Source organism: Calypte anna, chromosome 6 (assembly GCF_003957555.1).
Source record: "Calypte anna isolate BGI_N300 chromosome 6, bCalAnn1_v1.p, whole genome shotgun sequence".
Classification (NCBI taxonomy): domain Eukaryota; kingdom Metazoa; phylum Chordata; class Aves; order Apodiformes; family Trochilidae; genus Calypte; species Calypte anna.
Genome location: NC_044252.1, coordinates 20,770,902 through 20,792,718, shown reverse-complemented (window position 1 = coordinate 20,792,718; position 21,817 = coordinate 20,770,902). Strand labels below are relative to the sequence as shown.

At 49.2% G+C, this 21,817-nt stretch overlaps 2 protein-coding genes across 6 annotated transcripts in view; both read right to left on the bottom strand.

Moving 5' to 3' along the window:
• Window positions 1–202: 202 nt before the first annotated feature.
• On the bottom strand, window positions 203–12,017 carry CPN1 (carboxypeptidase N subunit 1). 2 transcript variants are annotated; one of them, XM_030453568.1, is made up of 9 exons: window positions 11,576–12,017; window positions 8,494–8,690; window positions 7,673–7,828; window positions 7,014–7,196; window positions 5,454–5,565; window positions 4,636–4,775; window positions 4,217–4,316; window positions 2,144–2,262; window positions 203–456 (listed from the first exon to the last, which is right to left on the bottom strand). In XM_030453568.1, exons 1-9 carry the CDS (start codon window positions 11,796–11,798, stop codon window positions 325–327), a joined length of 1,362 nt encoding a protein of 453 aa, XP_030309428.1. In that variant the 5' UTR covers window positions 11,799–12,017; the 3' UTR covers window positions 203–324. The 2 variants fall into 2 exon arrangements, with proteins under 2 accessions (XP_030309428.1, XP_030309429.1); XM_030453569.1 differs by lacking the exons at window positions 203–456; window positions 2,144–2,262 and adding an exon at window positions 2,457–2,478.
• A 3,194-nt stretch (window positions 12,018–15,211) lies between these two features.
• Window positions 15,212–21,817, bottom strand: part of ENTPD1 (ectonucleoside triphosphate diphosphohydrolase 1) — a 34,821-nt gene continuing 28,215 nt past the window's right edge. For 3 of the 4 annotated variants that reach the window (XM_008490429.2, XM_030453418.1, XM_030453419.1), the window contains exons 7-10: window positions 21,438–21,698; window positions 20,286–20,405; window positions 19,950–20,087; window positions 15,212–19,797 (exon numbers count right to left, since the gene is read on the bottom strand). In XM_008490429.2, coding sequence (XP_008488651.1) covers window positions 19,591–19,797; window positions 19,950–20,087; window positions 20,286–20,405; window positions 21,438–21,698 — 726 coding nt within the window. In that variant the 3' untranslated portion in view covers window positions 15,212–19,590. The remainder of the gene's footprint in view (window positions 19,798–19,949; window positions 20,088–20,285; window positions 20,406–21,437; window positions 21,699–21,817) is intronic. The other variant, XM_030453420.1, reaches the window with a different exon arrangement.

The following is a 21,817-nucleotide window of genomic DNA, read 5'->3' as shown; positions in this document are numbered from 1 at the left end:
AGGACTAAATGATTAGCTTGGTATACACTAGTGTCGGGGCATCTCACCTGGGCTGTAGCAACTCAGTCCAGGAGTAAAGGGAGCAGAGCTCTCCCAGATGGAGCAAGTGCAGGAGAAGAGCTCAGCAGCTACAGACACAGTTCCTGGGGAATTGCAGCCCAGGCATATTTTGTTGTGAATGAGTTCACAATTTACTCAGGGATTAAATACTTCCTCATTTAATAACCTAATAATTTGGGCTAGTTTCATACTGGACTGTTGGAAAGTTCACTGGCTGCAGTCATGAGCCAGGCTTCCCCTAGATCTCAGCCAAGTGACCTGTCCTCATCTTTGGGTCCCCCGGCGGGTGGCTCTTGGCACCACCTTCTTCTGGAGGGCTTTGTTGTTTGTGCGTGTACCTGAGCCTTTACGCTCTGGAGGCTTCCTCACCACATCTTGTTTGAGCTGGAAATGCACCTGGAGAGAGAAGAAAAATAACCACGTAACATCATGTGTTTGCTCTGCTGGCTCAGGGGTCTGCAGGACCTGCCCCTGCTGCTAGCTTTCAAAGTTGACACTTGGGCCAAGAGGAGCAATAAGGGGTCTCAGCCAGTGTTACCACAAAACTCAGCAACTCGGTGCTTACATCAGCTGGAAACTTTTTTTTTCCTTGTGGAAAATGTACCAACAATCAGCCAAATTTCTCATTTAGAGCATTGCTCCTGTGGCAATGCAATGTCCTAGCATAGTTTGGAAGAGTAACTGTGAAAGGCAAGGGACTGAGCTATGCTCTTCATCTTTTCTCACCAGAGAGTAAAGAAAGAGCATTGCTTTCTGTCTTTGTGAATATCTGTTACATAGAATACTTCAGGACAGAGGGTCCTTTTCAATTGCATTTCATCAGCTGCTTAATCAGTCTTTCAGCAAACAGTACTTCCAGTAGATCATGCAAAACAAATCCAGAGAAGAAACATCCATCCAGTACAGCCATGTAAGCAGGAAGAAGAGGAGAAGGGGCCAAGGACACAGCATCACAGAAACGGGGAATGAGGAGGCCATACAGAAAGTTCAAACTGGAACAGGGCTGTGTGGACTTCCTGAGGGAAGGAAATGGTGAACAGTGGATAGGGGAGGTACTGCAGGGGCAGAGGGAAATGGGGACAGGAGTGCTGCTGTGACGGGAGATCTGCAAAAATCAGACCACTGGGGAACAAACCAGTCTTCTAGAGTAACACAGTTAAAGGAAAATCTATTTTAAAAGGGAAAGCCAAAGAGCTGGGTGCTTAACCTAGCAAAACAAAGGCTAGGACTGGGCTTGAAAGCTCTCTATAAATACAGCAGGGAATAAATACCAGAGAAGCAGAGGGGCTATTTAAAGCACAATGTTGGCATAAGAACAGACAGGGATAAAATGACCATAAATAAATATAGCATGAAAATTAGAAGGTTTCTAGTCCTGAGAAAAGGGCAGCTCTGGAAGAACTTCAGAGGCTGGGTAGGGTGGGATGAAGAGACAGAGAGTGGGAGAACCACCTCTGTGTATTTAGAGTAGAGCCTGACCAGTATGTATGCAGTGAAGCGAATGATGTGCCAGGATGCCACAGCTGGGGGGTTATTGCTTAGTCCTCAGAGGAGGCTGCATCTGCAGTCCCACCATGTTCACAAGGTAACAGTGGGGGCAGCGATCACCACCCACTTTTTATAACCATTTTGTAGTTGTCCAGCCTGCCCTCAGAAGGGCACTCTCAGGGTCACACTGTTGTCAAGAGCATCTGGTTTAACTTCATCTCCCAAAGATGATTGGCTGTTCTTTGGTAGCACCTAGACCACACCTGTCTTGGGTGTTCTTGGCAGAAAGAAGAGCAGCTCCAGTCAGCCAGGAGCTTTTCCTGTGGCCAAAAGGCAGAGGGACAAAGGAGCTGGCATGGCAGCCTAATGCAGCTGCAAGCCCTCAACTGAGAGGCAAATGGCATTGACTTCACTGTGTCCCTTTTTGTGAGCTGCAGGGAGCCCTCTGTCCACCAAAGTAGACAACATGTAAGCACTGGCAATGCTCTACATCCCATCTTCTTTCTCTACTGCTCACTAGACACCCCTCACTGTGTTTCTTTCTTCCTGAGGTGAAGACATTCAGAGACACTGGTGATCATGCAGCCTGACTCACCAATGAAGGTTCAGCTGGGCCCACTGTTGTTGTTACCGTCTGGGGCTGGTAACCCTCTGCAAAGGCTGTGACAGTGTAAGTGCCAGGCAACAGCAGCCGGAAATAATCCCCCATATCACCTGGAACACAAGATGGGAATAGAAGACACTCAGGATGCACAGGGAGCAGAGCAAAAGCTATTCCAGTAGCTCTTGCTGGCTGTATTTCTTCAAGGATTGCCTTCAAGCCCAGGAAATTTCTAGCCTTTCTCTGAGATCTGTTGGCTACTGTGAGGCTGGATTCATACCTGTAGACTGTGTGTGGTGTCTCGTTAGTGCCACAGAGTAGAGATCAGTCTGCAAGTAAACATCAAATAAAAGGGGATGGTACAGCAGCATTGGCTGTGCCTGTGCAAGGAGGCTGCAAAGCTGAGCTCTCGCCAGTCAGATGACAGCAGACCTGAGGGCAATCACAGCTTCAGTCTGACTCCTTATACAAAACATAACCTCTAATTCCTGTCATATACAATTTTTGCCTTGTTTGCACTACCAGTGAGTTTTAATCTCTCATCAGCTCAGCTGCCTGCCTGTCTGATTCTTTCTGCACAATGAAGTCCCATGAGGACTTTGATAGACTGTGTAGTCATGTGGTTAAGGACAGGGAATGGCATACAATAAGCCATCAGCACATTATGGATTATTGACAATCTGAGTATATTCCCAACTATAGAACTGCATGACTGTTGCAAATAAGAGCAATCATTACAGGCAGTGTGTGTCACTTTGGCTTAAGTGGGGATAATTTGTGAGTGAGGTACATGTGAGTCAGGGGCTTCCAAGAAAGAGCAGGAGGGCATCTGGTAGGTTGAAAGGGGATAATTTTCTCCCTCTTTTCAGTCCAGGAGAGGCAGCACATGATTCTGTGTCCAGTTTTAGTGCCCTCCAGTCAAAAGAGATAGGGGAGAACCAGAGCTCCTGACCCAGAGGGAGAACTGAGGCCCCACAGCAAGAGCTGGAGGAGCTAGGTGAGTTCAGCCTGGCTGGAAGGCAGCAAAGGGATCTGCTCAAAGCCAGCAGCTACTTCAAGGGCAGCTACAAAGGTGATAGAAACAAAGTGATCTCAGCAGGGCCAGATGATACAAGGAGAGGCAGTGCCCACCTGAGATGGCAGCTTGGTGGCTGCCAAGTAGATCAGGGAGCATAGCTTCACCATAAAGGTGGTGTAGCCCTGGCACAGGACAGCAGAGAGGCTGTGAAATCTACATCTTTGGAGGACAGTGAAAATCATCTGGAGGGAGCAATGGCTGATTAGAGTCAACGTTGGGGAAAATCCTCCTCTAAACAGGGGTTGAACACGAGATTCCAGAGCGCTCTTGCTGCCAGCAGCTCTGCGAGTCCCTGATCTCTTGCAAACTCCCCTTTCCTATGCAAGCTGGCATAATAAGTGCTAAAATATTAGAGTGTCACTGAGCCACAGACCTACAGCCAGAAGGAATTTTGATGATTTCATAATCCAGCCTCTGGAGAGCTTGAATATTGGCTATTTTCTGCAGCCAGTCTGTAACGTGTGGTCCAGTTGAAGGGTGTATGTGAAAAGGAGGTTAAAATTGGCCAGCAAAGGAGAAACCACCACAACTTGGGTAAACTAAAGTGGCACTTCATTTTCAGTCTAAATTTGTCTTTCATCTAAATTCAGCCTTTCATCTTGTTTTGCCATCGTGTCCTTTGCTATCAGTTTTTCCAGCTCTGTGTAGATACTTAGATACTTTAGTAGATTATTCCCTCTATCTTCTCTTTGGCTATATAGAAATGCATTTTTTCCTTTGTCAGATAAAATCAGAGCTGACTTTCTGAAGTCCTAAGGTTTGTATTCTCGTTCTCAGGTCTTTCTTCTCCAAGCTTTCTTATGCTCTCCTCAGTCCAGCACACACAGGCACTGTGCACTGCTCAATCCTCATAGCTAGTGCTTTTTGGAAGCAAACCATACTGGCCACACATATTACAGCCTCACCTGCTAACTCCCTCCCACATACCCAGAGAGCATCCAAGAGGCTGTATCCAAAGGGGACAGCATGCAAGGAGACAAACAACCCACCAGAGGTGATGTCATGGCTGATTCCCTGGACAGATATTACTGCTCCTGCAATGCCGTTGTTGTTCTCATCTGAAACAATCCCTTTGATGCCCTGGTGAACCTGCAGGGAGAGAGATAGACTGCTGGGCCAAGGACTCTCTTTTGCTCAAGAGGGTATTGACTCTTAATTGCTGGAGGAGGGTGGAGCTCTGGGGACAACCCTCCCCTTTGCCCATACTGTTGGATCTGTTGGCTCTGCCCAGCAGAGCCAGCCCAGGACACAACAGCCTTCCCAGTCTACCAACTGGAGCACCCAGTGATCTCCATGACTGCCTCCTTTCCACCCCTGTGCTCCCATGTCCTATTGGCCCACTACCATCAAGGTGGTACCCATAGAGGCCTGCAGGACAAGGGTTTAGGTCCCAGGACTGCCCCCTTACCTCTTCAATGAAAGCAACAAGGGCCTCCCGGTTGGCCATCCACTGACGCTCCAGGTCCTCCTCAGGAGGGAACTTATTGCAGCTCAGCTCCAGGGTGATTTCAAAGCAGTTGGTGTAGAGGTAATTGAAGTCCTGCATGCCTGGTAGAGAAGAAAAGTCCATGGCCAGGGGAATGTGAGGCCCCATTCCCTCCCCACTCCTGTGGTCCAAGTATGCTGGCCCATGTCTATCTTCTACCAGAATCATCTTGCATCTCTTTTCTCCACAGGTGCAGCCTCCTCCCTCCACGACAGTGCTACTACTGTCTGCTCCCACCATGCAGCCCCCCTCCCTTTGTGGCTGCCCAAATCCCTCCTTCAGCCAGATCATTCACTACTCTGCTTTCAGTAGCCACAGGGGATGTATGTCCTTTTCTAGTTGCTCTCCAATCTTTTTTTTCTAGCCTAATTTTCTGATTTTCTTTTTAGTCAGATTTTTCAAGAGCCCAAAGCGACAAGAAATGTCTTCCCTGTGGTCACTGTTTTGGGTCTTGATGGAATTATGGCACAGCATTTTCAAATGCACTAACAGATTAATGCTTCATTTGTCCAGCAGCACAAAGCAGGTCTCTGTGGACCTCAGCTACTCCTGTGTCTCTTTCCCAAGCCACTTCCAGTCTTCCCAAGCCATTTCCCAGTCTGAGATGCAGACACTAGTATAGTGTCTGATAATGGCCACAGTGCTATATTCAAGTCCTTCTCAAGTCCAGCCTGTCCTGAGGCTTCTTGTCTATGCCTTTACCTCTTTTCAGCTCAACATTTCACCCACCCAGCCCTTACCTTTGCTGAGTGAGTACCAGGATGCCCCATTCGTGATGCCATCAGCAAAGTAGTCCCCACAGTTCCAGCCACGGTGCATCCAGCCATGGGCATATGAGTAGGTCTTAGCCAACTACAGAGAGAGCAGCCATTAGTCACTGCTGTAGCAGTGGGTGAAACATCCCCCCTCCAGCAAAGGCTTCATGGGGGAGTGTGGGAGGGAAGTCAGACAGGAGACAGCTCTTGCATTTTACTTCTGTGAAATACAACAGAAGATAGCCAGAACCTCATTGAAACATAGGCAGATGAAAGTGGAAGAGGAAAAGCAGATACTTGGCAAGCTGGAGGCTTGCTGATGGCACAGGTGGCTCCTGTCCTGCTCCTACTGGGAGTGGAGAGCAGTGGCCCATGAAGGGGCACTCAGCCCCATCAGTGCTGTTTCCCCCATACCAAGTGGTACAAATGGGTATGCGAAGGTATTTGCTCCTGATGCAAATGCAATACATACCAGGGAAATTTACACTAGGAAAGTGCTTGGGCAATGGCTTGTTTATTGCCCTTATTAACTGCTTATTTTTAGAACTAAAGGCAAGGCATGGCTGAAACTAGGACACTCCATCCAAAGCCTGCCCTTTGTGTAAGACACAGTTTAAGAGAAATCATTGTGTGCCTTTGCTAATGCAAACTCTATACCCTTGTATTATGGTTCAGGTGCTGTGTAGTCTTGTTCTCTTGGCAGGAAAGCAATTACTACACTACATTTCTAACTCCTGAGGCTGTGTGGGTATCATTAGCCTATGTCCCAGACTGCAGCCTCCTTAAATCTGGGACAGCCTTGATCCCAGCAGGACCTGACCAGCCTCTGCACAGCCTCTGCTTCCAGAGAAGGCTGAATTCCAGCTCAGCCTTATTTTTCTCATTAGCTGTTCTAACACATAACTTGCTTATTCTTGTGTGGAGTATTTCTTAATGGAAGCAGTGACTGAAGGCAATGTTTTCTGGAACATTTCAACAATGGAGAAAAACCACAGCCTTCATCTAGGGCTAGTAGCATCAGCAGCACCTACTGTTACATTCCTTGATGTCTGCCTCTGCTCCTGGTATTCTTTTCATTGTATTTCTTATTTTTTGCCATTCATAAGCCCCTGCTGGGAATCTGCTTCCTCTGTCCTGCTCTCAGCAGACCCCCAACCAGACCTCGTCTCTTTAGGAAAAGAAAAAAGTGTTATGATGGTGAAGCAAAGATGGTGGCAGCCTGCAGCTGTGGAAAAGCGGTGTGGTACTGGACACCGGGGATGGTAGAGTTATGGGGAACCCAAGCACACCATGGATGGAGGAAGGGGCTCTCAGGGGCTAAGACTGGCTTGTTCATGTGGTGAGACCACATCACAGTGGGATTGCCCTGACCTGGTTCATGAGCTGGTGGCTGGCACAATGCTGTAGTCTGCTAAGGGTTATTTCCACATTTCTTGGCGTGGCTCCTGTACAAGGCAGTGACCCAGAGAGACTCCCAGCCAGCTCTTACACACTGCACCCTTCCAGGGCTGCAGGAATGCCCTTGCCTGACAGGGCTGTGCTCACCTTCTGAAACAACTTGTCGTCAGGGGTAGGTGTGTTGACTGTGCGCCGGTGGCTCCTGAACCGCTGGTCCTGAGACTTGTCATAAGGGTAATTTGCCACCACTGCTCCACCATGCAGATTAGCTGAGAGCACAAAGTTGTAGCTGCTGATCCACTGGATCACAGCCAATGTCTCTGGCTCCACCTGTGAGGAGAAGAGGGTTGGGAACAGGCAGAAGAGCTCAGCCACCCTTGGTCCAGCTGCTGCTCCATTCCAGGCTGCAGCATGATTGGTCACATCAGACCCTGCCCCACATTTTGCCTGCTTTAGCCCTTGCAGCTTCTTCCATTCTCTCCAGCTGCCCTGGTGTGCAGAGCTGGTGCCTCCAGTGCATACCTGGCTACAGCTCCAGCATAGCCCTAAAACTTGAAGCACACACATTAGCCAGTATGTGTAATCTTCTTTGCCCTGTGCATTACAATCTCTGCCCCAAGCTGTGCGTGATGCTGGCTTCTCCTCCTGGCAGAGGTGCAAGCTGTGATAGGGGACAGGATTATATCAGTTCTCTGCACACAGGAAGCATGGGGAAGGAGAAAAGGACTCTGCAAGTCAAAGGCCAGTGTGGGTGCTCAGCTGCTCTGAGGGGATGCTGTAACCCTTGCAGCATCCCAGAGCAGTACCTGGCTTTTCCAGTTGTCAGGCAGTGGGATATGGTGATTTGGCCCACTGATTTCATCACTGTAGTACATGAACGTGTTGAGGTCAGGGAAGTTGCGGTTTAAGTCCACTCCATTGGCATTGTTCCTCCCAGTCAAATACCCATTGCTGTCCGGGCCCTGTGGAGCAAAGGTGCAACATGGGGTGAGTACAGGGTGGGTGCAGGCAGGCTGGGCATCAGAGTGACAGGCACCAGCTGTCCTAACAGCACTTCCATGCCTTTGAGCCACAACATGTGTATCACTGTTGGCAGGAGAATAAAGAATATTGATACTGACAGGGAAAGTCAATAACAATATCTGTATTTTTCAGGGTCACAAGCCAAATAAACAACTTGTCTTAACTGAATGAGCAACGAATAAAACATCCCCTTGAGGTCTAGTGGAACAACAGAATGAGTGAAGTTTTGTGTGGGGACTATAGGGCTTCCCTGCTGCCCCTTCCCTCCAGTCGCTGTCTGTTCATGACAGTGGCATTCAACTGCCACTTCCCCAGCCTGAGGTGGGACACGTGAAGTGACCCTCCTGTGCCAAATAACTTCTGGAGAGAATAAGGCAGCTGTAGGAAGGTCCTTCATCACCTGCCAGGACCATCTAGGGCAGGATAGAGTGTGAGGCCTTGGCACATGAGAGGAGAAGCAGCAACACTAATTGAGGGGGACAAATTTGGCATGGCATGGAGAATGCCTTCACTGCCCTACCCATAGGCAGTGAAGGGGATCTTGCAGGGATCTGAAGGGCTTTCTGCCCCCACCCAGCCAGAGAAGGAGATCGCTGCCTGGTACCTGCTTGGCAGCCACTTCGTACCCGTCGGGGTTCATGGAGGGCATGATGTGGATGCGTGTGTTGTGGATGAGGTGGGTGATTCTCTCGTTGCCCCGGCGGTACTCCTCGCACAGGAACTCAGAGAGTTGCAGCAGCAGCTCACGGCCCAGCACCTCATTCCCATGCATGTTCCCCACATACTTGAACTCAGGCTCCACTGGAGAGAGTAAGAGAGGGACACAGTTAGCTGGGGCTGGGACAGCAGAGGAAGACTCGATTTCTACTGCAGGGACACTCAGCATGGCCAAGAGAACTCCAGTAAAAGGTGTGAAACTTCTCTTTCTCTTGGAATATGAAAACTTCAGTGAGGGACTCATATGGGCTCCCCTCCGTTCTGCCACAGCATCCCTGGAAGCAGTCCAAGCTCTCCACACAGTTGCTTCTCACCTTCAGTGTGTGCAAGAGGATGTATTTGGAGGTGGTTTGGTCTTGGGCTGGGGAGAGGCAGCACAGAGGGACTGGGTACCACTGGCAGGATTGCTGCCACCCCTAGCTTCAGGCTACCGGGTCCTCTCAGCTCTGCAGTGGGTGGCACTGGAGGGGACATGCCGTTTCTTTGCAGTTTGTTCTCAGTGCCTCTCACCAGCATGGCACATTCCTGACCCTGTATGCTTTAAAGAGGTTTTCATTACTCTGCAGGACAAAATCTATCCCTGTCTTGAGGCAAGCCATGCTCTTTCACTGGAAGGGCACTGTTGTCTCTGGATGCTGCTTGACAGCTTGGAGAAACCCTCAGTGACTTAAGTTGAATACAGATCAAACTGTCCCTCAGGCAGCTCCAGTATAAGCAGAAAGGTCTCTTGCAACTGACTCTTCTAAAATGAGGTCTCAAAATACAGATCTAAAGACTGCAGGCAGACAGTCCAGAGCAGGACTTGCTGTTTGCTGAAGGAGAGGCAGTGCTCTTGAGGGACAGATTGTGCTTTCTCAGAGGGGTGTTCAGAGCAGTAACTTGTGAGAGAATGAATATCCTATGGCAGGCTGGTGTCAGCACTGGTAGGATGAGAGACACCAGGGGAATACAGTTAAAAGGGGAGCCCAAGTTTCATGTGAAAAGATCAGGATGAAAGGATGTCACATTGCCAGAGCTCCCACTACACTATGAGTTTTCCAGCCACCAGTAGCAGTCAGGCTTGCAGTGGCAGCCTGTAGCTCTGCTGCCACACAGGGTGTCAGGAGGGTCCCTGGGGCAAAAGGCATGGCAGCCCCAAGCATCAGACATCTGCTGCTTCCAAAATACCCTACACCTTTGCCACAAAGAGAGGATACACTGCATCTGGTCATGTTGAAGACAGATTCTAAAAAAAAATAAAAAATTAAATATCTAATTTTGGCAAAATATTTAGGTTCTCTTTATCTTTTGATTGATGTGCCTCAGCATAAGACACCATGGGTGGGCAACATGTCTTGACCTGGTTAGATTTCTGGAGACATGAGGACTCATTTAATTAGGTAATCCAGTTATAAAACCTAAAAATGTCCTTGAGATGTGTGCAGCCTTTATTTAAAAAAAATAAGGTCTCAGCAGGGATTCTCCTCTGCTTTGAGTCTGCAGCAGGGCTTGTCAGACTTTTTCAATATGCAGACCCCTAGACATTATCCATGTGGACACATAGCCCTAATTACTGCATGTAAGCCCTCTAACCTAGGCTTTCTTTTCAGATTTAGTTTCCATGACCTTCAAGAGACTAAGTCCACAGATTCCTGATGTCCTCATGCTACATGTTGAAAGTGACAGGCTGCTACAAGCAGAGCCACAGCTCTGTGCTGCCCACCTGGCTAGTGAACATCTCTGTCACCTCCTATGGCCCTTCCAGCCCTGGTGATTCTGCAATTCTAAAACCGTGTAGCACATTCTCAGGTGCCCTTAGATAACTCCTGGCACTGAATCATCCCTCTGTATGCTGTGGAGGTGCCTGAGGTGTCCTCAGCACCATGCAGGTTTCCCTGTACTGAACGGGGCTGGCATGGACGCAGTCAGGGCGGGAAGGCTCCCATCCCACTTCTCAACGCCCCTGAATGCGATCCTCTGGGCTGCAGGAGGGCAGCAATGTGCCCACGGCAGCTCTGCCCCTGGAGGTCTGTCCTTGGGTGAGCCACTACCAGGCGTGGGGTGCCATGGAAAGTGGGGGCACTGTTCCACTGGATGGGTGCTGGTATGGGTCCCTCTCACCCCTGCAGCACTTCCAGCAGTTTTCCATGTGACTAGGCTGCCTGGACTTCTCATCCCCTGTGTTTAACCACACCAGCCAGGATTTGAAAAGGCCAAAGATCCTGGAAAAAGTAGGAAGAGCTGTCTGCATCTGTGGCTGAGGGGCACAAGGTAGGGAAGCGAGGGAGCCCTGAGTGCACGCCCCCTGGCTAGTGAGCTGCCTGGTCCCTGCAGGCCTCCAGGGGCACCTGGCTGTCAGCAAGGTCTGGCTCGGCAGCCTCTCCGTGCTGCATAAGCAGCAGCTCCAGGGCCGCTGCTGCCAAGGCTGCACAGGGCCACGTGGCAGCAAGCAGAGCTCCCCGAGACCTGCCTGCCTTAGGGGCTGCGCAGCCCACGGGGTCGGCAAAGCTGCAGACCTCATTGCCTGCTCTGCTGGGGTCCCTTGCTCACTGCCCCCTTTGCTTTGGGGTTTGCAGGAGGTCTTCCCTCCTGCCACTATCCTCCAGCAAAGGGTGGAGGGATGGTGCTCCCTTTCTCTGCCTGCACAACACTGTTTTGAGAGGGAGAGGGTGGCAGGGCAGGTGGGGTGCTGGGATGGGCTCACCCGGGATCCCCTGTTAGCCTACACTGAAAAACCAGAGCTCTGTCCAAAGTATGCACTTGGCCCATGCTGCAGCTCACGCAAGCATGGCGTGTGTTTGCGGGTTTTTCGTGCACGTCCCTGCCTTGGCCGTGGGGTTACTGCCGGAGCCGGCATCTCCTGACACCCGAACACCTCTGGTGATACCCTCCTCTGGAAAGGTGATACCCTCCTTCCTGTACCCTGACGGTGCCGTGTGGCAGGGAGCGCGGCAAAGAAGCCCCTCCGTCCCCATCCCCCCTGTACTTACGGGCTTCGTGGATGCCCGGATAGTCGCTGAACTCCAGCACGTAGAGGTGTCGGCCCTCGACGCTGCGGCCGATGCTGTAGATGCGGGTGACGTAGGGGCACTGGCTCTGCACGCGGAACAGGGCCTGCACCATCTCCTCGTAGCGGTGGTGGAGAAAGCTGAGGGCGGCCACGCCGTCTAACAGGAGCAGGGCTCCCAGGAGGGGCCGTAGCCACTGAGACATCCTCCCGCGGTGCTGGGCGCCCACACCGGCTCCGAACCCCCGGTTCCCTCCCTGCCGGGAGCTTAAAGTGCAAACTCCAACTAGTTCTTTCCAGTTTCCGAGTGCCAGCCCCCTGCACCTGCGGGCGGGGGGCGGTGGGAGGGGGGCGCGCCGGACCGTCGCGGCTCAGGAATGCCCCCCCTGCCCGCCCGCCGCTCTCCGCCGTCGGAGAAGTTTCAACCCCCGCTCCGGCTCACTTATTAACCGGACAATAAACAGGACCCCGCAGCCACTGGCTGTCACAGCTGAAGAAGAGCAGGGCTGGAAAACTGGCTGCGGAGGGCGTCGGGGCTGCCAAGCCCACGGCGAGCGGTGGGGCGGGGGAGAGGAGCGGTGGACGGCGGGCGGAGGGGTGCCCGTCGCTGAGCCCTTCTGTGAGGCAAGAGCCGAGCGGGGTGTGGGTGGCGGAGGGGCGGTCGTGGTGCCCGGGCGGCTGCTACAGCCGTGCCCGGCCCCTGCCTGCCCAACGCGGGCAGCTCTCGCTGCTCCCCCATGGGCCCGGCCACTAGGTTCGAGCCGTGCCTGCTCTCCTACCCCATCTCCTGGGGAAGCAGAGGGAGGCATCGCGGCAGACTGCGGGTCTGCTGCCCCTCTGCCCCGGCCCCAGCTCACCCGGCAGTCCCGCTGCTCCCGGGATAAGCAGAGACAGAGACGGCATCGTCCTCCCCGCAGCTGCCTACCAAAGGAGCCCGGCCAGGATGTCTCAGGGGAAGGACAGGGCAACGTTGGGTCTGCTTTGCTCAGATGTTTGCTTATCACCAGGGTTTGCATTGGAAGTGGGCACAGTAATGATCTGTGGCAGGCACCGGGGACCTGGCAGCAGAAGTTTACGCATCAGACAGATGAAAATGCCGAGTTGCAGACCGTTTTTGGGTTTGAGGGAAGCTGCTGCCTTTCCACTCCACTGCCACATATACGCTGCTCCAGTGGACGGCAGTAACCTCTGGTTCTCTGTGCTCTGCCTATGCATGGCTGTAGCTGCAGCAGGCAGCCTTGCTTTGCAGCCTTGTCCTGTGGAGCTGAAATTCCACCATCTCAGCGGTTCTGACAGGGATCTTTATTAGAGCAACCTTGACACTATACTGGTCCTTTCTCTTCTTGTGCCTGTGCCGCCTTTGTCTCCTGCGCCATCTGCACAGTATCCTCCTTTCAGCTATATCCTCGTAAAAAAAAAAAAAAAAAAAAAAAAAAAAAAAGAGGGAGAGAAAATAAAAGAAAAAAAGGGCTTGTAAAAATCCTGGTTTTGATCAAATATCTTTTGAAGACATGGTTTAAAAAAAAATTATATGTATATAAAGATAGTAGTAACCACATTAATGCATTCTTCCAGTTAAGCTCCAACCCATCACATCCCTGTTCATCAATGAGTCTCAAAGCTACTCACACTCAGGAACAGGAACGCATGCACCTGTCTTTGATCAGGAAACAAGAAATGGTACCGGAGGTGCCAGCTTCTCCCAGCACTTACAGCAAACCAAGGAAAAGTAGCTGAGGTGGTGGCAAGGCATGGCAAGCATGGGAATGGAGAGCATGGGTGTGCCAGGGCAGCTTGTATCTGTACAACAAGCCATATATGCTATTTCATGGATCTGATGGCTCATGAAGTGGTGGGAAGTGCTTTCACCTCCTTCACATCTCAGGGCTGCTGCATTCCCATAGAGCTGCTCCCTCCCCAGCATTCAGCAACCAGAGTGATGTGAAGGAGGTGGGCAGGTTTCCAGTGCTAGCTGGTGTTAACGTGGCAGCCAGAGCACACTGGGCAAAGCTATAGTAAAACAGCACAAACCAAATGTTTGGTCTGTCTCCCCGTCTCCCCTTTCCCTTCCCAGGCTGTTTCCAATAGCCTGTGAGAGCAGTGGGAGAGCTGAAGAAGCAGTGCTTCCAAGGGACACATGAGGAAAGCACTTGCTTTCCTATGGAGACAAGCAACACTGATTTGAGAAACAACAGGAAAAAAAAAAAAGCCAGACCTAAATAGGAGCCATGAGCAAAATCTGGGGTGGGTGGAGAGCATAACTCATGCACTGCTAGGTCTGGAGAGTTAGTCAACATTATCCGTTGCATAGGGATGGAGGCATCCTGTTATCAAGCAGCAAGTGTAAACCAAAAAAAAAAAAAAAAAAAAAAAAAGAGAGGACTTTTGCACTCAAGGCACAATTAAATTACATCATCAAAGATGAAATTTAATGATTGCAAAAGAGGATAAAATGAATTCATAGAGAACTAAGGCACCTAGAGCTCTTATTTATGCAGATCCAGAAGTAATTTCTTGATCACAAATTTTCTATGCCCGTGATGTTTAGAAGAGAAGGATCATGCCCTTTCCCTGGCTATCCACCTAAATGTTGACCATCGTGCAGCTGGAGACAAGCAGCAATGAGCTTTCTGGCTGATCTGGCTGGTCTGACCTTGTGTAGCTCTTACTACATTCCAGGAAAACAAAATGCTAACGAAGATTTAAGCCAATAATAATTTTGGATATGTTAAAAAACACTGATGAAAGCAGAAACAAACAATATAAGGCTTTAGTTCTTAGAAATAGCAGAGGAAGTAAACAAAGACTTAGTTTGGAAAATGCAGCTAATACATCTGGGATGGATCATTCACCCCTCCTCCCCACAGATGTTCAGAGATAGAGAGACCTCAAGGCAGTAGGAGAAAGATGGTGAGCAGGAACACAGTGTGCCAAGGTGTGACAATGAGAGGAATAAGAATGTGAGCCCCATCCCTCCCCATCAATCAATGGATGAAGGTCACAGGCAGCAAAGAGCTGATCCTGCCTGAGCTGGCCATGGAAGGACTCCAGTTTGTTCCTAATTCTGCCCTTTTGGTACAAAGGAAGATTGGAAAATCTGAGAGTTCAAGCTTAGTGCTGAAAGAAAAATGATGAGCCATGACAAGTATGTTTGCCTTGGCAGAGCTACAGCAGTGGCTGCACACAGAGGAACCCAGCCCCACCACCCTGCAGACAAGGGGCACAGGCTCCCATCCTTCATCTGTTTTGGAAGGGTTACAGTGCCAGCATAATGCCTAAGGGAGGGAGAAGGAAAAAGGAGACAGGGCAGCCTCTGGCCACTGCATGGCAGGGGAAAGTAGGCTGCTTTGGGAAGGTCAGGGTGAAGCTAAAACAAGAAAAGATTGGGTCTGGGCATTAGCAGCCTTCCTATGAGGTGCCTGGAGCCTGGAAAGAACCACAGTGGCTTTCACTGCCGGGAGGAGATACTGCCCACCCACCAGGGAACTTCAGGCCCAACTCAGAAGAACAGCATGAAGCTGCCCAGAGAGAAAATCCCATCTGCTTAGTGCCAGAAGTTCCATTTCACTTCTGATGAGCTCCCATCTTCTGGAAAACACTGCAAAAACTTTTCTGGCAATAGTTCAGAAGTCTTTATTGTCATAAGGATACAAAGGTTTGCGTACATCAAAACAAAGATCCTGTTTGTCAGGGCTGAGACACAAAAAGGAGGTGTATGGTGCAGGTGACAGGGGCAGTTGTCCCTGGTGTGTGCCCCCAATCCCTCCTGAAAAGGCTGTTGAGTTCCGTGATGCAGACGCAGTCAGCAGCCTGTAGAGCCTGCACATCCCTTATGCAAGGAAGAATTCAGATGGATGAGGAGTGGGCATGTATCCATCTGAGAGCTGCTCTTGGGGAAGCTGGGGAGCCCTGGCCAGCACCAGTACTGGAAATCAGCCTCTCACTGCAGAGGTGATGGCCCCACTTCTGAGAACTTTCTTCCAGATGGAGGCTCCATTGTGCTTTGCTGTAGGGCCAGAGAAATCATCTGTAGCCCATGCAGGTGCTTGTGTTGGTGGGGAAAGCAAAGGGTGGGGATTGGCTTTTTTCTGCAAGAGGTGATCATGCTGCAGGTGCCCAGGCCTTCTTTTCTGACCCCTGAAAATCTCAGCTTCTGTTATAGTTTTACCTGACACCTGACACTTGGGTGAACACAAGAGAGCTCATTGAAGTCATCAGTCCCAGAGGCCAGACTGCTCCTGCACCCTGCAAAACTATCAAATTGTCCTGCAAGGAACTTTCCCAAAAATAGAACACTCAACATTCCTGTGTTGCAGTACATCTCAGGGATTCCTGTGGCAAAATGGGAGAGACCAAGGTGTGGAGTCTTGGCAGGCAAGCAGAGCTGATCAGTGAATAAACATTTGCAAGACAAGAACATGTGGTGTTAAAAGATGCTTTAACCCAGAAGAACAAAACTGTACTGGAGCTAGTGGCTGGAAAATAAAGCCAGAAGCTATCAAATGAAAAATAAGGCACAGAGTATTATGAGTGAGGCAGATCAACTACATTAACGAGAGAACTGGTATCATATTATTACTGGCACATTTGGAAATCCCCCCCCCCCCCCATTGTTTATGTCTTCACATATGCATTGAGTGGCTCTGGAACACACATCTGAGCTGAACACAGGTAGGTCTGATGCAGCACAGAAGCAAAGAAGTGAATGTTCAGTAAACTTGAACTCTTTGACCAAGGAGTTTGGGTAACCTCCATGGATAAAGTCCTGCAATAGCAGGAGAAATGGAGAGAAAAAAATCATGCTTTTCTGGGAAGTTTCAAGTACACCCAGTGATCATTGATGGTCTCATCCTCATAGGATGCCCTTAGCCAGCCAAGTCCTGGACTCTCAGCCTGCACAAGTGATTTTTAAATGGCACATCTGGTGTCACCTTAGAAATTCTAGTTTTGGAGAGATTGACTCCTAAGTGTGATCTAAAAGTCACAAGGTTTGAAAAAAATGTACAATTTTGTATTTTTCTTAGTTTGGGGCCTTTAGGTTGCACTCAAATCACATTTACAGTTTAAAAAAATGAACAAAACCCAAATTAAAAACAAGAGAATGAAGGCAGGAGGAAGTAAGCAAAGATCATCACCTCATCACCTCATTCAGCTCATCACCTGACACCAGCATCAACTAACAGTATTAATACTTTGTTAACTTTGGGATTTGCAATAAAGATACAAAACATTGCTAAAGCTCTTCTCCCTGGTTCTGTATTTAATCTTTTCCTTTGGCACACTTAGTAAGAACCAGAAGAGGGGACTTGTTCAAACTTTCTCTCCTCACCAGCTTCCACATGGAGTTTCTGCATCAATTTCCAAAACATCCCAATGAATCTGCCTGTTCCAGCATCACATACACAGCTAAGCAGCTGCCAGATCCCTGAGAAGGTCTCAGGATAGGAATTACCATTCTGCAGGTTTCCACACTGTTCATGGGGAGGAAGGATGAACCAGCTCACATGGGGAGTTTCTGCAGGGCAGTTGGTCTACTTCAAAGACCCCCTGTGCAAGGATAGTGGCAAAGGGTGGGGTGTGTTGCAAGTGGTGCTGACTGAGGAGCTGAAGCAGCTCCGATCACACTCTTTACCTGCATGCCTTCCACCCATGACCAAAAGCTATTGTTAATCTCTCATCTGCTTGTCCTTGCTGAGAAAAACAGAAGGAAGACTCCATTTCTAGATTAATTCCAATATCTTGATGGATTTGCAGAAAAAATAACCCTGGTCAATGGACAGACTCTGTGGGGAAGAGTCTGTTGTGTGCTGATCTGGATCACTTGGTTGGGGCAATATTCTTTGAATAATACATGTCTCAGACCCATGTGGGAAACAAAGCAGCTCATGTTTAGAAACAGTGATGTACAGTATGAGACAGAAGCCATTCTGGAATGCAGTGACTGGAAATGGCCAAGTTCTAATAGCCCAGTTGAACAAAACAACCTCTTAAGTGATCAGATCTGGCCCTGAGATATATGAATGGAGAACATAAGAGTATGGACCAAGACCAGAGGGTATTACTTTTATATACACTATTAGTGACTCTACCACCACTTGCTGCTGAAAATTTTGGTGTCCAAACATTAGAAAAATGTAACAATTTTCAAAGAAGTGGAGTCAAAAGCTGCAAGTGGGGTCAGCACAGAGCACTTTACAGATGGAAGATGTATCTATTTGATATGATACAATGACAGCTTGCAAGCACCAACAAGCAGAAAGGGATTTTGATAGCAGAGTTACTCAGTCTTTTTGAAATGGGCAGAAGATGATTCAACAGAAGCTGAAGCCAGCTATTTTGGGAGATCAATGAACTGCTGAAAGATCTTACCACAAGACAGTAGATTTTTTCCCTTACCTTTAGGGGAAGGGTCCTTGCATATATAATGGCTCCTCCTCCCAAGTGTGAAGTAGAAGTAATTGGGGGACATTTTCCAGGCTGCACTGTACAAAGGGACAGGCTGAGAGAGCAAGAAAACCCCAAGCTCTGGGTCTGTGATTGTCTAAAGGAGAAGGTTTTAGTGGGGTTGACCCTCCTGATCCCTTCCGTGCTTTCTACAGCTTTGCTTGGGGAAATAGATGAAGGTGTGCATTTGCCATGCTTTTCTCTCCACAACATCATCTTCAATTTGGTTTTCAGCATTCACAGGTCATTAGAAGAGATTTCCCAGATTCTGTGGGAGGCAGGCAGGCACCAATGGTTTCCAAGTGTTTTTATAAAAATGGATTTCTGACTTACCTGACTTTTTTTGACCAAGAAATAGAAATTGAAAGGAAGTGATGCATAAACTTCATCAGGGGCATCACCCTAGTTATGTGCTAGAATATGGGCTCCAGTGTGTACACTCACAAGCCCTGGGTCTTATGGTCATGGGATATGCCTAAACCATGAGGGAAGGACAGGCAAAGTTTCACTGATTTTGCTGGTGGAAAGAATCATTCAATCTGTGCACGCTCATGCTGGTTAACTGCTGCAAATGCAGCTATTTATGAAGGAACATAACTTAATAAACATTTTCCTTAGATTGGAGGATATTACATGATCAGCACAGTGAAGCTGGATTGCTTTAGTGGGTGTACACCTGTAGGCACATTGATGGCACCAGAGTCCCTGTAGGCATAAGCACTTGCTACTGGTCAAGGATTCTTATTCTGTATGAGCTGTTCCTACAAAAATCAGCAATGCCTGACTGGAAACTCATGTCTTGATGTACCCTAGGGATGTGGGAATGGCTCAGTATAACAATGAGCCAGCTTTGGTCCAGCAACATCAGGAAGACATGGGAAAGAGGCTTCTTGCCACCTGCAAAAGGAGCAGAAAGCTACCCAGAGCCCAGCTAAAGGGATAATGACCACCAGCACATTTCCACTTCCATGACCACTTCATCCTCATCTCTTCTTTTCCCAGAGTGGCATATATGGGAGCCTGGCCAGCCTTCGGGGGCCAGCCAGGTGCAGGTGGCTGTACCCAGCTGTACAGCTGCGAGCGCTCAGGGCACAGGGAGGTGAGCAGAGGTTGTGCTGGTGTGGGAAGGGCTCTCAGGAACGGCCTAAGCAGAGAAGGAGAAGAAGCTCCCTGTGTGTGATCGCTCCCAAGAGCTCAGTGGGATTTGTGACCCTGAGATTACCCTTGCAGGAGCACTGGCTCCTGAAGATTGCTTCTGCTTTTCTCTTATTAATGCTGTGCACAAGGCAAAACCCAAAAAGCAGCAAAGTTTCATTGAATGAAAGTACAACCCATTCAAAGAGGGGACACCTGCTTATCTGTCCTTGGCAGAGAGGTGGTAAGCCTGATGTCCCAATGTCTGTCAGTGCGAGTCAGAAGAGATAAATGCCCTGGTACACAGTAGCTTCAGTGAGAGGCGAGAGAGGCTCTGCAGTACCACCTACTCTGCTAGGGTCTCCTGGGGACCCTGGGCAGCTGGGGTGACATGGCCCCTCTCCCACCTACATCTCTTCCCTAAACAATCCCCTTCTGCAGGCACTTAGGTTTGTGGAAGAGAAGCCATGCAAACAGGAGCATGGACACCAGCACGAGGGAACACAGCACCATCAGCCCCACATAGCTGCCATGGGATAGAGGGGGCACAGCAGGCTCCTCTGCAGGGATCATGTTGGTCAGGTTCAGCATGTAGCCCAGAGTCCAGCCTGCATCACTGCTGCCAATCTGAAACAAGAGAGGAGCAGAATCAATGCTGGGAGGTACAGGAGCTGCATGTGGCATTGCTGGGGCATCAGTGCCCATGCAGAAACAGGGCTGAGCTGTGCAGCAGGGATTGCAGTTAGCTGCTGGGGTAGCCCTCCCATCATGAAACACACCTTTCCGAGGAAGTGGATCCTTTGCCAGTTGCTTTCAGTGAATTCATAGCCATTTTCCAGAAGAGAGAGGATGTAGGATCCAGAGAAACAATATTCACTCAAGTACTTTTCTTTTACTTGGTGATATGCTGTCTTCACCTAGGGGAGGAGGAAGTCACCAGGCTGTTAAACACAGTTTTCTACTTCTCCATCTTCCACCTGAGTACTCCCTGCAGGGGCTGGGGGGATATACCTCCTCATGTCTTGGAAGTTACCGCTAACCACTTATCCTACAGAAAAATATCATCAGCTCTTGCCAGCTGGCAGCCCCAGCCCAGTGCCACACTCACTGCTTACCTCATGCCACGGCCGAGCGCAGAAGCTCTCAATGGTGCTGGTCACTTTGTCCAGGGCAACAGGGCTTTGTTCACTGGTCAGGTTCAAAAAGTTCATCACAAAGTAGAATGCAGAAAAAGCCTGAAGAATAAAGAATATTTTACCCTGACTGGGCCTCAGCATGAGGAAAGCCCACTGGTTTTATTTACACATAGAGAAATATCACACACACAAAAATAAGTATATTTTTAAGAGTTATGCCATTTTGAAACACATCCCTCAGAGCTGATGACATTTAAGGACTCCAAAAGGGACGTGGAAGAAGAACTTCACTGACCACAGTATTCTGAGGAACTTCAGAAAATCCTTTTCCTCTATGCACTGATGCCAGAGTGGCATACAGTGAAAACTGCTTGTCATCATAACCATAATCCCACTGTGGCAAGTGAATGAGATGAGCATGGAGCCCATATTGCCATAAAAAGCAGAGCTGATATCCGGAAAGGACTATACACAGCCCCAGCATCTAATCCAAAGTCCAGAAAACCCATCTCTGACCATGGACAATAGGTAGGGACAGTTTAAGAACAGAACAAAGCAGTATTAACAATTCCCCCAGAAAGCCTAACAGACACTGGCATCCTGCAGCTCTAGGACTGATGTTCAGTGTGATGTTACACAAGACGTGTGTTCAGAGTGTACACTGTCTCCTTATCATGTTTGGCAAGCAGACAGGGAGAGCTGACTGACGGATCTCAATAGTATTCACACACTTACAGATGAATTTCAGATCTGGTACCACCATTGACCTCAAGAGACAAGGTTTGCAGGAGCAGTGTATCCTGCATGGCCTGCAGCTGGCTCTCATGCCTCTGATCCTGCCCATCATGAAGGTGAAATGAATCCATAAATGGAGCACCCCAATTAGATGCCTATGAGTACCCCAATGAGATGGGTTAGAATGGGAATAGTGCAATACCATCAGGCCAGTATTTACTGGGGTAGCTCTTAAATGTGCTGTCCTGAGCAAGTACAGCACTGCTTATGTAGTTACATGTCCAAAAAAACATTTTGCAAATTATTTCCAGCCCCAGCCATGGAGAATAGACTCTACCATTACTCTCAGTTTCTGATATTATGGGTTGTAGAGAGTTGAAGAATGTGAAGACTTACTCCAAATTCCCCTTGTAATGGAGGTAGGTATATCCCATTGAAGGAACAACTGGAGTACGGACAATTGGTTTTGTCAAAAAGCGTCTGGATGTTTCTTCGGCACTTTTGATAATCCCCCTCTCCCTCTATGTTCAGCTGGCTGAAAGGGAATTGCTTTTTCTTGGCTGATGTACAAGGGTTTTTGAAGAGGTCACTTATATTTACAGTCCTCTGATACCCCTGGTGAAAGCACGGATCAAGGAGGCTGCTGTTCTCCATGGTCTGAAAGGAAAAATCAGCTCAAGCAGTTACACTTCACTCTAGAGTAACACTCTGGGAAAGAGCCACAAGGATGGGTGTCACAAGGCACTTGTCACAGCACATCACACCAAGATACACAC